The sequence below is a fragment of the Pelodiscus sinensis genome, chromosome 12 (genome assembly GCF_049634645.1).
Source record: "Pelodiscus sinensis isolate JC-2024 chromosome 12, ASM4963464v1, whole genome shotgun sequence".
Taxonomy (NCBI): domain Eukaryota; kingdom Metazoa; phylum Chordata; order Testudines; family Trionychidae; genus Pelodiscus; species Pelodiscus sinensis.
In genome coordinates, this window is record NC_134722.1 from 36,186,436 (window position 1) to 36,203,989 (window position 17,554).

The following is a 17,554-nucleotide window of genomic DNA, read 5'->3' on the forward strand; positions in this document are numbered from 1 at the left end:
ATTTTTATTTTAAACTAGCAGATTTCCCCAGCATTACTAAGGTCCTTAGCTCAGTTAAGGTTTTTTCCTTTGGGGAGAGAAAGGTGTAAATAAAAGGAAAATGTACATGTTTTATTTAAATGATTGTATTTTTTGGAAATATAGTGTTATTTTGATGAAGAGAATTTTTATTTTGGACTTATTTACAGAAGGGATTGTTGAATGTCCATTTACATTTTTTTTAGTAATTTTTTTAAAGTGGGATTTCCATCAAGTGTATTTTTTTCTTCATCCCTATAAACTCATATCATTTACTATTTTTTAACAAAAAAGGGCTATAGGCAATTTGGTTTCCAACATTGACTTCTAATTTTCAAATCTTAAGCATTGATTTAACTATGCCAAAACAGAGCACTACTCCAGATTTCTCCATTTTTTATCTCTTTTCTGTAAGGTTTATTGAGAACCAAGTTCATCTTATTTTTCTAGCTCATCTTGATTCTGTCTCTGACTATTTGCTCAGTTATGTCAAATTTGAGGACTATACTTGCTTGGCGATTGTCTCTTTTCTGTTTGGTTTTATGAGAAGCTATTCCATTCCAGGCTCATCTTGTTCTCCTGGCACAACTAAACCCTTACATTGCTTTAAGTTATTATAAGAGGATGTTGTATATAAAATTTGGTGGTAATAGCTCTTACTGTTTAGGAGGAGTTCTTGATAAAATAGACAAACTCTGTAAAATATATAGCAGATGAAAGCTGAGATTCACATCTAAACCTGCCACTCCAGATGCTGGGATTTTAAGAAAAGCATTAAATATAACAAGACTTCTGATAAAACCAAGAAAGTTGGCCACACCGTGCACAAGATACAAAATGAAAAGTACCATGAGTATGGCCAAGTCTATACTAAAAGGTTGCATCAGAACAATTATACCAATGGATAAAACCCCTAGTATAAATAAGGTCTAGATTTCATTCATGCCATCCACATGACATTGCTACTTTGATTTGCAATATGAACCTGTCTTTATTGTACTGAGAAAGGGGGAAAATGTACATTGTATATAGGGGACAAAGTTACATATATGTCATACAGGTCATCCCAAATGAATATTGATCATATTTTTATATTTATACACAATAATTAGAGAGCCTTCATTTTCAGTTTAAACTGATTTTTACCAAAAAAATTCCTGGGTTTTACTAAAAGTAATATTCTTTTTTTTTTTCAATTTTCATACTACTTTTGTATCAGTCAAATATATAAAAATTACTTTTTAAATTAGGAAAATACACTGAATATATATATATATAATACATAGCCTTTCTATAACAGGCAGCTTGGCATAGACACTCAGACTAATGTATTATATATTCTATACCGAATAGCACTTTCTCTCTGTCTGTGCTAAGCTTCCTGTTGAAGTAAGACTATGTTTAAGTTTAGAAGATACACACTACAAACATACAGGCCTTCATGCGAACTCTAGCGTACACAAACATCTGAACGTAATGAAGAATTTCACACCCACCATATAGACATTTCAAGTTGTTAGCAAATAAAGATTTAAATATTTGACATGCTAAAATGGGAAGAAAATGTAAATCTGCATCGGAATATGTTTCAGAACAAAAGGAAGTATTCAAAAGTTTAAAAAACTGGAGAAATGGCTGAAATTGAGTGCACTGCAAATGCTGTAGTCTAATTAATAAATGTAAATATTTATAAGCTAATAGTTCTAAGTCTACAGCAGTAAACTGTTTATTCAAATGAAAAGTGTTATTTGGGGATTAATGAGATGTTGTTTTCTTAAATTCAGAAGTGGCATTACATTTTGAGTTCTGTTTAAGTTCTGAAACAGACCACACTGATGAATGGAATTCAAAGTATTAATCTACTGAATATCTCCCCCACCCTTCCCCCGGTCTTTCTGTCCACCAAAATGAATTTCAATATTTACTCAGAAAAATGTATTAATTGTTTTTGCACTGTTTTTCATTTATCTTGGTTGCTGTGGTAATGAATGCTGAAAATTCCCACAGAAATAGGAAATGAAATAATATAGCTGGATCAAGAATACTTTAAAAAACAAAGGCAAAAAGGCTAAAGATAATGTGACTCTTCATTCTGTCTGAACTTGTGTTACCCTTTAAACAAAATACAAGCAGAAAACGAAGGGCCCTGCACATAGGAAGGGACTATTGGAGGGAAGGACTCCTTATGAGCTCTGAATGCATTCATCCATGGTTCATATGGACTGATCTGGAGTGTCAGAAGAGTTCTCTCCCTTTCTCCTGTGCTGGTGCACTGTCTGTCTCCAAATCTAGCTCCAACTGTTTACTAAAATGCACTGTAATATACTGACACACGTGGGACTAAAGCTTGTTTGAGGTAAGAAAAAGTTTGTTGAAAATGATGCAAATACCAAACCTAAAAAAGTAATCTTTAGGATTTTAGTTTTAAAATGTACCAAACATGAATTCCATGCGTCACCAGCAATTAATCTTGGGTCAGAATTGCCCCAGGTGGCACTTGGGCACACCTAGGGCTTGAATGTAATTAAATAAGGGCAGAATTTGGCCTTTTGTCTCTTTCAGCCTACATCAATATATCTGCCTGTGGCTACCTTAAAATCATAGCAGATCACATCTGGTAACTGCCCTTTTTCTCATGTTTCCACTGGTTTTCAGACTTCCTCTTGTGGTAGCTTGAGACTGCGCATCTGGATGTTTTAAACATACAAAGGAATTGCTAGAGCAAGCAAAAGGGAAAACAGTGCAGAGAGTTAAGATGTGCCGATAAGCAACTAGTGGACTCTGCAGCCAAAGTGACCGACAGTCTGTTACGAGAAATCTCTTTGTAAGAAGGGTAACACAAGTTCAGGCAGAATGAAGAGTCACATTATCTTTAGACTTTTTGCCTTCGTTTTTAAAGTACTCTTGATCCAGCTATATTTTTTTCACCAAACTTTAGCTGCTCCATCACCCATCATTAAGTTTCCTGGAGACAGCTCTCCCAAAACAGACAAAGAACTAGCAGTGGTAAGTTTTCGTTTTGTCTTTGTTTCAGATTTATATTGTTGTTCTCCATAAGCAGATGTTTCTTTCTTGTTTCAGCTGAGACTAGGAAATGACTGTAGCTTTTTCTCTCTAGAGTCTCTGGAAGGGAAAGCTGGCTAGGAAGGATATCAGCTTTCAGATGTAAAAGCGAGAGCCAAGTAATGTTTCCTCACTTAACATTTTTAAAGCCAGCTCCGGGAGTCTTTTTTTTTTTTTTTTTTACCCTGAAGTCTGAACACATACAGGATTATTTCAATAAATTGCTTTGACTTTCACTGAAGTAGTAAAGAGCGGGAGGTGGGGGGAAGAGACAGTTAAATCTGAATTCGAAGTAAGTAAAATGCAATAGAAAAATATAGGAACACACATAAACCTGAACTTATTGTTCACAGGTCTCACAGCTTTTCAAATGTTGTTTTCCCTGTTGTTTACTGTGCATTGCATAAGCACAGCTTTGATTGGGCAATTAAAGCTGGTTTGAGCTTCAAAGAAGATAATGACGACTTCTAACTTTGCAATATACTTTTCTTAAGCCAAATTCAATCTGGAACAAAGGATTGCATTTGGGATTTCTGAATGTGACATTAGAAAGTTATGGATGTATAAGAATTTTATCCTAACCTTCTTGTAACCCTGTGGACTTTCTTAAAATGACATAATGGGGAAATCCATTTTAGGGGATATTGAGATAGATTATCCTTATTTTAGTATATAAATTATAGACATTTCTCTTCCTCAGCAGTAAATCCATTTTCAGGAAGATTGAGATAGATTATTCTTATTTTAGCATGCAAATGATAGAAAGTTGGTCCCTCTTTCATTTGGAGTTGATGCACAACTAAGAGAAACTTGCCAGACAGAAGGGAGGTGTGGGGGCAAGGAGTGGATAATTTCCAAAAGGGGGGTGGAGAGGTTAGCAAAAGCAAGCCAGCTGACTCAAAATAGCAATTTCCAGGCTTGGCTCTCACAGAACAAATCACTAAATGTTTTACTGACCTTGGCAGCATGAGGATGGGTCATATATTTCTAATGGTACTTCAACTGTTCTTAAATATGCTCTCCATTTTGTTAGACGCAATCAGACTTTTACTGAATAACGGTAATCATCTCAACTGCATTTCATTCAGCAAACTGATTTATTGTGCATGTTCCAAAGAAAATCATAGTCTATTTTAACATGTGAGTTCTTCTTGGTTTCTCTTGTAGCACTCCTAGGTAATGCTAAATGGCTAGGTTTTCCATGTGCTCTAGATCTGAACAACCCTAAGGCTCAGAATTGGAACCTACAGTTTGCAGCTGGCTTCTGTTTCTATAATGGCCTGAATCAAAAACCCCAGAGCATCCCACTTCCCCCCAGACTTGGAGTGAGGTGAATTTTGCAGCTTGACCCAACATTTAATTTATAGGATCAAGACCATTTTCAAAAGCCTGTTCTCGAAGTGTTCAGTTCTCTTCAACCCTGCCTCTGCTGTAGGGCAGATTGATATATGGATATCCTGATTTATAAGTTAGCTAGTAAATATCTTTATTGCGCCTCTGTACTTCTTGCTCAACTATCTCCCAAAGTATAGTATATGGTAGCAGAAGCAGCCTGCCCCTTCATACTCATGCACCCTAATTTTGAGGCCATGGCACATAATCGAGAGAGAAAAACAGAGCCGTGATCAGAATGTTTACATGCCAATATGAAAATCAGGATAACCTATGCTGATGTGTGTAGAATGTGAACCATTTCACATGAAGCTAATAGGCCCCGTTAACTATGCATTGGCAGAAGGAACCTCATGGTGGTAGCATAGCATGAGGAGTTGGCTTGCGGATTGTTTGTTAATGTATATGCTGATACAATGATCTCCAGAGCAAAATACCACCTCAAACTGTGGTGTCATCACATTGTATAGCTAAGCAGGATCAAGTCAGGTCAGTTCTTGAATGAAGCACCTTCAGAGGAACCCAAGTTGTTGTACAAAGTTACGGTAAATTCCCTTCAGAGACAACAATGAAGTAATTCCTTAAAATGGGGCACTGTTTTGCTGGACATGCCAGATTTTAGATGAGGTCCTTAAATATCCCTTTTTACTGGTGTAGGGAGATTTGCCCAGTAGGCAGGATAGGGGAGGGTCCCTTCTCAGGCAGAAGGGGCATCAAGCCCTCTGTGCTGCCCTGTGTGCAGTGCACCATCCCTGCCGTCAGACCTATCTGGAGTACATGGCCTGGTCCTTTGGTTGCAATTTAAAGGTCCTTAACAGTGCTTTGGTAGCAATTTAAAGGTGGGCTCTGGCCACCACCACTGCCATGATAGCACCGGCAGTGACCGGAAGGCCTGTGCTCCTTTAAATCTCCAGGTCCAGGATAACTTCCCCCTTTTCCTCCCCTCATTGGGGGGCCTGACTGAAACAAATCCTTTATACATAGGCAAAGAGCTTTGCAGACAACAGACTTCAAACTGGAATTCCACTCAAGTCAATGAGTCTCTACATCAAAGTAATGGTTCCCCAAGGGTAACTCTGTGAGACCCATGCAATTAGGCTGTAGGCTAGTTTGTCAAGGTATTTGGGATGTTTGGATAACAGCTGTGATCTACATATTAGTTACTATTATTATTAAAGACATACTTCAACCTCTCTCCTTAATATTTCTCTGAACACCATCACACTTGGGCAGGGATAGCCATTCCCGGATTGAAACATAGTACAGGCAGTCCCCGGGTTACATGGATCCGACTTACATCGGATCCCTACTTACAAACGGAGTGAGGCAACCCCGCACTAGCTGCTTCCCCCCCAGCAGACCAGGGAGACGTGAAGCTAGCGCCCCTCCCTCCCCCCCCCCCCCCCACACACACACACACACAGCAGACCAGGGAGATGCGGAGCGGCTTTTCTCAGCAGACACCTCAGCTTGAGAATAAAGGACTGAGGGAAGTGAGGTGTGGGAGAATAAAACTGAGCTCTGGAGAATGTTTAGCTAGAGTTTCCCCTACAATATGTACCAGTTCCGACTTACATACAAATCCAACTTAAGAACAAACCTACAGTCCCTATCTTGTACGTAACCCGGGGACTGCCTGTACCAAATCCAAATCTCATTGCTGATTTTTCTCTTTTATAAGCCAAACCAGTCTGGCCACCCTGCGCTATGAAAATTAGGTAGGGCTTTTGAAATCCACCTTTTGAAGCTAAGGCATCTAATTATAATTTAATTTTGTGTACCCACTTTTGTGTACCCACTTCTGGTTGCTTTGCAGTCAACAAAGCATGTACTACATGTTTCAGAAATAGTTTTAAGTCTTCTAAAAGTTTCAGGGGGGAAAAAAGTACTTACAAAGGGGAAATGGAAGTGCAAATATTAAAACTGAGAAAAGGACTGCTAAACAGTGTTTTGTTGTTGTTGTTGTTGTTGTTGTTAATAATAATTTATTTTATAGCAGGTTCCACAATATGCTAGGTGCTTTCCAGACAGACATTCAAACAGGAATGGTCCCTGTCCCTATCCCTGTAACAATATAGTTTTTCTGTAGCCATACTTGAAGACCTGTAGCCATACTGGAAGGCCTAAAGTATAGGGCCTTTATCTGCAGCTAGACTGAAGCAGCCATTACCTGAAGCTCCCACATGACTACACTGCAGGGCAAAAGTCAAATTAAGCTACACAATTGTGTAGCTGAAATCGAAATAGTTTAATTAGCCTTTTGGCACTGTCTACACAGCTGAAATCAAAGGAAGAAGTCCTCCAGTTCAACGTTATGTCAAAATAATGGCTTGCAATGTAGACGTGCACTATGTTATTTTGGATAGCGTCAGTTTTTCCGAAATAATGCTGCTGTGTAGGAATACCCCCAGCGAGACAGACCAGTTATGGCTTAGAGGAAGGGAAGCATAAAATAGGGTGGTTGGTGGTTTGTTGATCGGTTAATTCTATGCATATACACATTTTGGGAAGGAAACACCACACCTTAAAAGAATATTCTTAATAACAATTCTATGCCCGTTGCTTATGTTAAACAGAGATATCCAGTTAATCAGCATGCAGATGAATACTAAGACTGTTTAATTGGGATGAGTGCTAGGAAACAGATTGAGTGTAATGCATATTAGTGATTAGACACAACTGACCACAAAAGGCATTTCCATTTTAAATGGAATATCTAGTGTCTGAAAATTATTTCCCATTGTTGGTTTCCTTTGATTCTATGACCTTACAGTTCTTCAGTCATCCATAGACCCTTCCAGAACAAAAAAGAATAGATAAAAAGAGAAACTCTGAAGTCTAAAACAAGCAGGTTTATACACGACAAAGCAACCAATAAAAGAGAAGCCCATCATTTCCTTTGTAGTTCATGTTTAATCCCCCGTGCTTTGCTTTTTATCAAGGAATTCTTAAAACAAAGGCAAAAATAATGTATTCCTGTATACTGTATTTCTAATAACTGGAACAATTCCTTTAGCAGCAGTGTTTTGTCTCCAAGTGGGGTCAGTGTCAACTAAGAAGACTATCTGAATGTTAGCTGTTAATACAGTAATTTTTAAAAACCTGACAAAGTACAGATATAAAAGTTAATATGTGGTGTCAATAATTATAGGGATGTCTCTGCGTTTCAGAGTTTTGAAGATTTTGTTACTTCTGTGTTTCTTTCTCTTTTGAAGCAATACCTGAATAAATACTATGGGTGCCCAAAAGACAATTGCAATTTATTTGTGCTGAAAGATACTTTGAAGAAAATGCAAAAATTCTTTGGGCTGCCTGAAACAGGAGATCTGGATCAAAACACTATTGAGACGATGAAGAAACCCCGCTGCGGTAATCCAGATGTGGCCAATTATAACTTCTTTCCAAGAAAGCCAAAATGGGAAAAAAATCAGATAACATACAGGTAATATTGGTTTTTTTTTCCCACAGATGCCCTGAGAGTAGAAATGGAGGAATTTAGAAAAGGAGGAATTTTCTATTGGCCTGTGCTCCAGACTTTAAAACAGGAATCCCCAAATTATAAACCCTTTGTGTTTGGTCAACCAATGGAAAATATCTGTGACTTTCCCAAATTTACTGTTTAATGAACATTCATCCAAAAATGGTACATAATTTCAAGGAAAGAAGGGATTATCTTGTTGTTGAAGTGCTGGATAGGGACTCAGATTATCTGAGTTTTATTTTGCTCCTGAAAACTTTCTCCGTAATTTTGGATGAATGATTTAATGTCACTCCTATCTATACAATAGGTACAATAGTATTCCTGATAAGCTCAACAGGCTTCAGAAACTATGGCGATGAAGCCCATAGAAGCTACTAAAACAAAGGCATGAAAAGCAGTCAATATTTACTGTTCTTTAATGTATAATATTAAGATTTTTCACCCAATGAAGGTACAGATGGACTATCATGTGACTTAACTCATTATAAATGAAGAATAATAAGTAGCAAATTGTGGAAGTGAATAGTTTTCAAACTTGTAAGGTGACATTTTTTTTCACACAGAGGATTAATGTTTAAGAATGGCAAAATGGCCTTAGATATTTAGATTGATTCATGAAAAACTTGCAAAATTGATGAAAGAGGAAGGAAGAGTTAATATTCCCTGAAATTTGACCATCTTTATGACTGTGAGGCATTCTGTCTAACAAACAGCAAACGTATTTCATAAATGGGCACATTTTTCTTTAGTTATTATAATCACTAAGAGTTAAGGTTCAATTCTGCTTCTATTTAAATCAATGGACAAACTCTCATTGACATCACTTATCCTCCATACTGGGAGTAGACCAGCAAACTCTGGAGAATATTGTGGTAGATTTGCAGGCCTTCTTTTGCGGATATGCTCCAGATAATATCATCCCACTACAGCAATTCCAGGGCACATCCACACAGCACTGCTAAAGTCAAAATAAGCTTATTTCGGCTTTTGGCGCTGTCGACACAACAGGAATTCTGAGTTAGACTCTTAGTCCAACTTCTCTTACTCCTCATAAAATGAGGGTTACAAGAGTCAGGGTAAAGGCTTCCTCCAGCGTGACATTATTTCAACATTATGTTGGAATAAGTGTTTCTGTAAAGGGAAATCCTGTCTTACTAATCTATTAGAGTTATTTGAAGGGGTTAACAAACATGCGGACAAGGGGGATCCAGTAGATATAGTATACTTGGATTTTCAGAAAGCCTTTGACAAGGTCCCTCACCAAAGGCTCTTGTGTAAATTACATGGCCATGGGATAAGAGGGAAGGTCCTTTCTTGGATTGAGAACTGGTTAAAAGACAGGAAAAAAGGGTAGGAATAAATGGTAAATTTTCAGATTGGAGAGGGGTAACTAGTGGTGTACCCCAAGGGTCAGTCCTGGGACCAATCCTTTTCAACTTATTCATAAATGATCTGGAGAAAGGGGTAAGCAGTGACGTAGTAAAGTTTGCAGATGATACCAAACTGTTTAGGATAGTCAAGACAGAAGCAGACTGTGAGGGACTCCAAGAAGATCTCACCAAACTGAGTGATTGGGCAACAAAATGGCAAATGAAATTTAATGTGGATAAGTGTAATGTAATGCACATCGGGAAAAATAACCCCAACTATACGTACAGTATGATGGGGGCTAATTTGGCTACGACAAATCAGGAAAGAGATCTTGGAGTTATCGTGGACAGTTCTCTGAAAACTTCCACACAGAGTGCAGCGGCGGTCAAAAAGGCAAATAGGATGCTAGGAATTATTAGGAAAGGGATAGAAAATAAGACCCAGAACATCTTACTGCCCCTGTATAAAACTATGGTATGCCCACATCTTGAATACTGTGTACAGATGTGGTCTCCTCACCTCAAAAAAGATATTTTGGCCTTGGAAAGGGTTCAGAAAAGGGCAACTAAAATGATTAGGGGTTTGGAACGGGTCCCATATGAGGAGAGGCTAAAGAGACTGGGACTTTTCAGTTTAGAAAAGAGGAGACTGAGGGGGGATATGATAGAGGTCTATAAAATCATGAGTGGTGTGGAGAGGGCTGATAAAGAAAAGTTATTTATTAGTTCCCATAATAGAAGAACTAGAGGACACCAAATGAAATTAATGGGTAGCAGGTTTAAAACTAATAAAAGGAAGTTCTTCTTCACACAGAGTGTTGTCAACCTGTGGAACTCCTTGCCAGAGGAGGCTGTGAAGGCTAGGACTATAATAGAGTTTAAAGAGAAGCTGGATAAATTCATGGCGGTTAGGTCCATAAAAGGCTATTAGCCAGGGGATAAAATGGTGTCCTTGGCCTCTGTTTGTCAGAGGCTGGAGAGGGATGGCAGGAGACAAATCGCTTGATCATTGTCTTCGGCCCACCCTCTCTGGGGCATCTGGTGCTGGCCACTGTTGGTAGACAGGATACTGGGCTAGATGGACCTTTGGTCTGACCCAGTACGTCCGTTCTTATGTTCTTATGTTCTTATGTTTGTAGTGTCGACATAGACTATGTTATTTCAGAATAATATCAGTTATTCTGAAATAACACTGCTGTGTTGACGTACCCCCAGACACAAAGCAGGCCCCGTAACCACAAGAAGCTGCACAATGTTGGAAGCTTTTCTTTACAGGAAGATCATTGTCTGAAATCAGATGTATGAATAAGGCCTGGTCAGAATAAATCAAGATGAAGAAACAAAAGCACTTGTGAGCTGTCTCTCTATGTGTTATGTGTCTTATGTCTCAGTCTGTACCACATCCTTGATAGCAGAGTTGCTTGGCATGGAATTATCTATTATTTATTTAACACAAAATCAAAACATGACTAAGAAGAAAAAGGCATTTTTTAAGCTTAAGGGGAAAAGTGCCCATTTTTTGAGCTCCACATTTCTTCTAGTAGCCAGGAGGGTCCCAACAGTCTCATGATTCAGTGGTGGGATGCTTGTGTACACATGTCTAATAGGATGATATGACTGAAAGGATCTTTGATTTCAGTGAAGCAACATAATGTTTGGTATGGCTCTTCCAGCATGCCAGCTATGACATACAATACATATATTCAGTTCAGTGTGCATTAAAGATGTAAGTAACACAGCCACTGAGCAAATAATCAGTAACATGTTGTGTCAAAGAGATCCCCTAGAGATTGTCACTTGATGGGCTGACACTGAACTCACCTACTTGCCCTCTCAGGTGTGTCACTGACCTGTCCTGCTGAACCAGAAGCTCCAGTCTCCCCCAGCAAAGGTACAGAATTGTGGTAACAGCCCCCCAGCAGATTAACACAGATACTTACAACAGCTCAGCTCAGGGAGGGCTCACGACATGGACTTCACCGTACCCAGGAGCATAGTGCAGGTGGGACCTAAACCCCAGATCAATCCATCTTACTCTGAGAAGAGAGTTTTACACAGAGAAAGCTCCTGTAGTTCACCACCCCCCCTTTATCAATGAAAGAGAGATCTACACAGCTGTTCCACCCTCCTCCCACGGAACAATTATTTACACTGCTGTTGATAATAAACAAAAGTGATTTTATTAAATATAAAAAGGAGAATTTAAGAGGTTGCAAGTGATAATAGACAGATCAAAGCAAGTTACTAAGATAAAATAAACAAAATGTGTCAGCTAAAGCCTAATATACTAAAATAAATTGTTAAAGGCCACAATTTCTCACCCTAGTCCTTATTTCAAGTAAAGTCCTTCAGGCCAAATCTGATCTATTTTCTAACCAGGGCCCATCTGCTTCTACTTCTCTTTGTTAGAGTTATTTGTTTCCAGGTCTTTTCACATGTCCTCTTGTGATGGGAAGCAGTCTGGGAAACCAGTTGAAGACAGTCATTGTTTGCTTCCCATTCCTTAAAAAGAATTTTCCCAGGGCATGGTCACATGTCTTTGTAGGACCAACCACAATTTACACTTATAGGAAAAACAAGGCTATTCTTTGTCTTGAGCAATGGGCATGACCTTGGGACATGACTGGTCCCAGATGAGGGATTTTTCTGGACCAGGGGAGGTCATTTCAGGCCTCCTGCTGATCTCCCCACCGGACTTCCTGGCTTCCTAGTTCCTGGCCCCTCTCCAGTTAAATCGCAAACCAGCTCTTGACCCCCCCCCGTCTCGAAGTCCAACTGAGCCACATGCCAGCTCCTGCTGTCCAGATAAGCTACGTGCCAGCTCCCTTGAACTCCCTCTCCCCCCCCCCCCCATTGCAGCCCAGATAAGCCACATGTTGGCTCCTTGCCCCACCTTGCAGCCCATGCAGGCCATGCCAGGTTCCATCCCTCCACCCTCACAGCCCATCTGAACCACATACCGGCTACCAGGCCCTCACCCCACTGCAGTATGCCAAGACTCTCTAATCCTAAAACATCCACAGTGATGCTGGATCACGGATGTTACTGAACCAGAGAATCCTGGATTTTTGAAGTGCAATCTGTACATGCACACAAATAGAATATACATATTCCGGAGTTACAAGCTCTTGAATGATAGGTTACTTGCTCAGTTTTGCATAAAACATATTTGAATTATGCATATTCATATTTAAAAACACATTTCCATAATAATATGGGATGCAGAGTCAGATAACCAGTTACGTAGCATGCTGCTTCCTGCAGTGCCCTCATTCTTAAAGGAAACATCAATAGCTCTCTGACAGACAATTACATTTAAATTACAGGTTGGTCTAAAAAAATCTTGATACCCTGGAGCTCTGGGAACATCCAGAACCATTTAGTATGGTTGACATCTCCCTTTACCAAAGGAGTTAATTTTAATGGTACTTTCAGTGCTCTAAACAGAACATTTATGTGTTGTTTAACTTTTCAGACTGTGCTCTTTTTTCTTTTATCATTAAGGATTTTAGGGTATACACCGGATTTGGACTCTGAAACAGTAGATGATGCCTTTGCACGAGCCTTTAAAGTCTGGAGTGATGTGACACCACTGACAATTTCCCGAATTAATGATGGAGAAGCAGACATTATGATTAATTTTGGACGATGGGGTATAGTTGCTATTCTTACATATGCTTTTTGTTTTCTTCCTTCCATTAATCATCAGTTTAGGAATGACCTACCTGCAAGCAAGCACTCCAATCAGCCTTTCTGATAAACCATGCCCCTGCATGAGTTTGTGAGTATGGCTGTAGACATACACCCTTGGTCTATATTTATCTGTTGCAACAAGAGAATTGCTAAGGGACAAAAATATTTCTGAATGTAAACAATCAGCAATAGATCTGGGGAATATTGAGACAGAGCCTCAGCTGATGTGAATTGGCAGAGGTCCACTGGAGTGAATGGAATGATATTGTACTGTTTATTGAGAAATCTCTGCTAGGTTTTTCAATTGGCTTCAAATGCTATTTGCAGAGGACAGACTATTCTAATACTCCTAGACACTAAATATGAATTGGGATGTGCCATCTGAACTTCACACTTAGTCTCTATTTGCTTTTATGGGCTGAACTTAGTCCAAACATGTTTTGCTTTTGGGAGTTCCAAAATCTAGATCTGAACAGGCACTGTTATTAGACTGGATTCAGTTTGTTAATTTGACTTCACATAGAAAGAGCCTGGGTTTCATTAGGAACTTCTGGCACTTAACCAACAAGCCATAGAAAGCCATGTCATTTTTAATAAGTCCATTTGCATGTTCAGTGTTTTAAGAGAGGAAACCAAAGGAAGAGCTGAGCTGTGTGTGGAGGTCTCCAGTTCAAGCTAGTTTTCTTTGCTTCAGTTAGTGATGGCTTAGCCTCAGAAGGTTCAAAGTTTTGGTGCAGTAGGGATCAGCACCCAATATTTCAAATTCTTACCCGGGTCCACAAAACTGATCTCACAAAATGCAGAGTTCTCGTGCTGGTTTTAGTATCTCTTGATTACAGCCTAGAAATAGCATAAGATTTGCTTTCCCTAAGGCTTCAGTTCTTGTAATCACTGTTCACACCCCTCTGTTCACAACCCTGTGTTAAGGTTCAAATTGGCAGGGACTCTACACAGCATTTTGAGGTTGTTGTTCACAAATCTTCTCAAACGGAGTCTATGCTGACAAAGAAAAAGACTAAGGCTGGACACATGGGAATATTGGGAAGGAGGCCAGCAAAAATAGGTGTAATGGAATAGAAAATTCAGCATGTGTATTTAGGGCTTCTGTGAAATGGCACATCAAACCAAAAGGCTTTTAGTGATGTGACTGGAGATCCTGGAAGCTTCAAATTGCCAGAGCAGTGTGGTGAGAGAGCTGTGAATAACAGGGCTATACCCATGCCAGCTTGCGTTACCCAGGTGTGGTAAGCTTCCAAGAAAAGCTGTTAAAGTAGTAACAGGAGAACTACTGAAAAGGCAGTTGCCTGGCAAGCAGGCTCAGATGAGGCATGCTTGATGTGGGAGTAGGATGGGCTGAGCCTCAGACTTCGGGACACGGAATAGGAACCAGCTTTTCAGGGATTCATGGCTGAGAAAAATGAAGCTAATTTGCTTTCCTATGAGGCAGCACTGGCAGCCTGTGCACAGAGAAGGAGACATACAGGAAAAGATAACAGAGTATGGGTATGTCTACACTACCCCGCTAGTTCGAACTAGCGGGGTAATGTATGCATACCGCACTTGCTAATGAAGCCCAGGATTTGAATTTCCCAGGCTTCATTAGCATAAGCGGGGAGCCGCCATTTTTAAATCCGCTAGTTCGAACTAGCGGGGTAGTGTAGACATACCCTATATGGTAAAGGACTAGCTTGCTGTGGAAGAGACTACAGGAGCCTGCAAAGCCAAGTAGATCCTCAGGTCTGATGCTGTCGGTTGCAGACCGATAATGACATTTATATTCCCCTGAAAACATAACTTCACTGCAATGTTTATTTTACTCTTCACACCAGTCAAAATTGAGAACATCTCATGGATGTGTATAGCACTGTTTAACATGAGATTGTCTTACAGAGCTTCACTAACACCAGCATCCCTTCCAAATATCCTCCTAACAGATAAGGAAACATGCTGTAACACAGGCACGAATCTCCATGTGTGCTTGCTTTTTTATATGAAAGTTTCCTCTCCTAGAGTCCAGCCCTGCAAACCTTCCACATGTGATGCATTCCCAGTGATGTCTTCAATGGGAACGCCCATGAGACTAAAGTCACGAGTGGGTTTTCAGGATTGGGCCCATTATAAATGCCCCTCTTCTGGGTTTTTCTTGTACAGAGCATGGTGATGGATACCCATTTGATGGCAAGGATGGCCTCTTGGCTCACGCTTTTGCACCTGGGCCAGGTGTTGGCGGTGACTCCCATTTTGATGATGATGAACTGTGGACTCTGGGCGAGGGCCAAGGTACCTAAGCAATTTTATATTTCAAAGCACCTATCGACTGCTTTGTCTTAAATGGTGGCCAGAGATTGCACCTCATTCTGTTACTGAAATGATTTCAGTAGTAAATGCAACGACAAAACTACTACACTGGCAACTGATGGTTATTAATTCCAATAATTTTTAAATTCTGCTTTTATCCAATTTTTATTTAATTATAGTTCTCCCCCATTTCTCCCAGAAATTAGAATTAATCATAGATCTGATTCTGCAACCCTTTACTCGTGTAAAGAGCCCTCAAGGCAGAAGTGCAAAGCCAAGATTTTCAAGAGTAACAGGGAGTTTGGGGTATTTCCATGTTGACATTCCAATCTGAGGCTGCAAGCTTCTTTTGGAAGAAGCTTTTCTTGGAGAGATCTTCTGGAAAAACTTCTTCTGAAAGAGAGCATCTTCTCCAGGCATGTCAAACTCGAAGTCTATTGAGGGCCACACAAACAAAAACTGATAGCTCTCAGGGCCACCAAAGAAAACGTACTTCTATCTGAAAGTCATAATTATTTATTATTATAGATTATGTTTTAGGTATATTTTATAATTTTTCAGGTCTTGTTTTAATATAATACAATAATTTGATGTGTAAAATTATTTGCCCATATAAGATAATTTTTAATTTAAATATAAATTTAATGTACTTTTTAATTTTGTATATGATACATAACTTGTTTTGTCGAAATAAAAGAAAACGTATAGACAGTGGTTAATCAAACAGAACAGGCTTCGGTGAAAATTTCAGGTACTTTGTAAGTTTGAGATTTTGCATAAACATAATATTCATGAAATTGCAAAAAATTGACATGTTTAGTGATATAAAATTAATATACATTTTGTGATTTTATTTGGGAATAAATAAAAAACAAAATGTTAACAAAATATCCTCCTTCTCTCCCCCAGAACCAGGCACTTCCCATACCCCCATTCTAATCCGATCCCCCTCCGCTCCCGCAGAGCACCCCCCCACTCTAACCCAATGCCTCATCTCTCCCCCAGAGCCAGGCACACCCCCCCTCTAACGCAATGCTTCCTCACTCCCCCAGAGCCAGGTACCCCCAACCTAATGCCTCCTTCATCCCCCAGAGCCAGGCACCCCCAACCTAATGTCTCCTCGCTCCCCCAGAGCCAGGTATCCCCAACGTAATGCCTCCTTCATCCACCAGAGCCAGGTATCCCCAACGTAATGCCTCCTCCCTCCACCAGAACCAGGCACTCCCAGCCTCCCCCTAACCTAATCCCTGGGTCCTGGAGCTGCCGCCGCCAACACACATTTCTTCTTCAGGCGATGGGGCGGTGTGAGCATAGCGACCAGCTGTGAGCAGGCGCTTGATGCCTGTGCAGAGCAGCCAGCCGGCTGTCAGCATGTGCTGGAGCGCCCAACACAGTGAGCAATCGCTGTGGTGCCATGCGGAGAGTGGCCAGTCGGCCAGCTGTGATCTGCATTCAGCCACATGCTCCGAGTGGCCTGCGGGCCACACTTTATTCTTTTATAAAATGTAGTGGCGGGCTGCAAAAAATTTCAATGGGGGCTGCATGCGGTCCTCCAGGGGCCTGTTTGACATGCCTGATCTACACAGACAAAGTGCAATGAAAAAGCAATGTGCTTTTTCGAAAGATAGCGTCCACATTGATTGGATGCTATCTTGCATGGAATGCTATCTTGCATTTAGTATGGACGGAGTAGCCACCAGGGCACCTGTGTTATTTCCTGGAGGCCTCTTCTTTTGAAAGAACTCCTTTTTCTGCATCCACACATGCCTTTTTCCACAAAAGCTTTTTCGGAAAAAGACCTCTTCCTCGTAGAAAGAGGTTTACCGCCATTGTAAAAACCCCTCCGTTCTTTCGATTTTCTGTCAAAAGAACTCAATGGCAGTGTAGATGCAAGGATTATTTTTCCAGAAAAACTCTGGAGTGTAGACATATCCCGAGATACCTTTTTAGGGAGTCTTGCTGTTTAGAGGGAGAGGACACAGAGCTTCCTGAAAACTGGGCCCTTCTAGGGAGTCTCAAGTTGGACACCCCAAATTAGTGATCACTGTTGAAAATGTTGCCCCCTTATCTTCAGTGGGTCCATTCACTTGAGAAAGAATTTGCTAGTTCATGTCTGTGCTCCACAGGCTTGTGACTTGCACTGAAATGTATCTAAATCAGGGCTGGAAAAAAAAGAGATTCAGCGTCAGGGCTGGAGCAACCACAGAGAAAAATTAGCTGGTGCTTAGCACCAATGACA

At 40.2% G+C, this 17,554-nt stretch overlaps 1 protein-coding gene across 2 annotated transcripts in view; it reads left to right on the plus strand.

The window, feature by feature from the left end:
* The first annotated feature begins 2,230 nt into the window (after positions 1-2,230).
* Positions 2,231-17,554, plus strand: part of MMP2 (matrix metallopeptidase 2) — a 64,420-nt gene continuing 49,096 nt past the window's right edge. Inside the window, exons 1-5 of one of the 2 annotated variants that reach the window (XM_075940312.1) lie at positions 2,231-2,374; positions 2,674-3,024; positions 7,689-7,915; positions 12,829-12,977; positions 15,169-15,297. In XM_075940312.1, coding sequence (XP_075796427.1) covers positions 2,872-3,024; positions 7,689-7,915; positions 12,829-12,977; positions 15,169-15,297 — 658 coding nt within the window. In that variant the 5' untranslated portion in view covers positions 2,231-2,374; positions 2,674-2,871. The remainder of the gene's footprint in view (positions 2,375-2,673; positions 3,025-7,688; positions 7,916-12,828; positions 12,978-15,168; positions 15,298-17,554) is intronic. The other variant, XM_075940314.1, reaches the window with a different exon arrangement.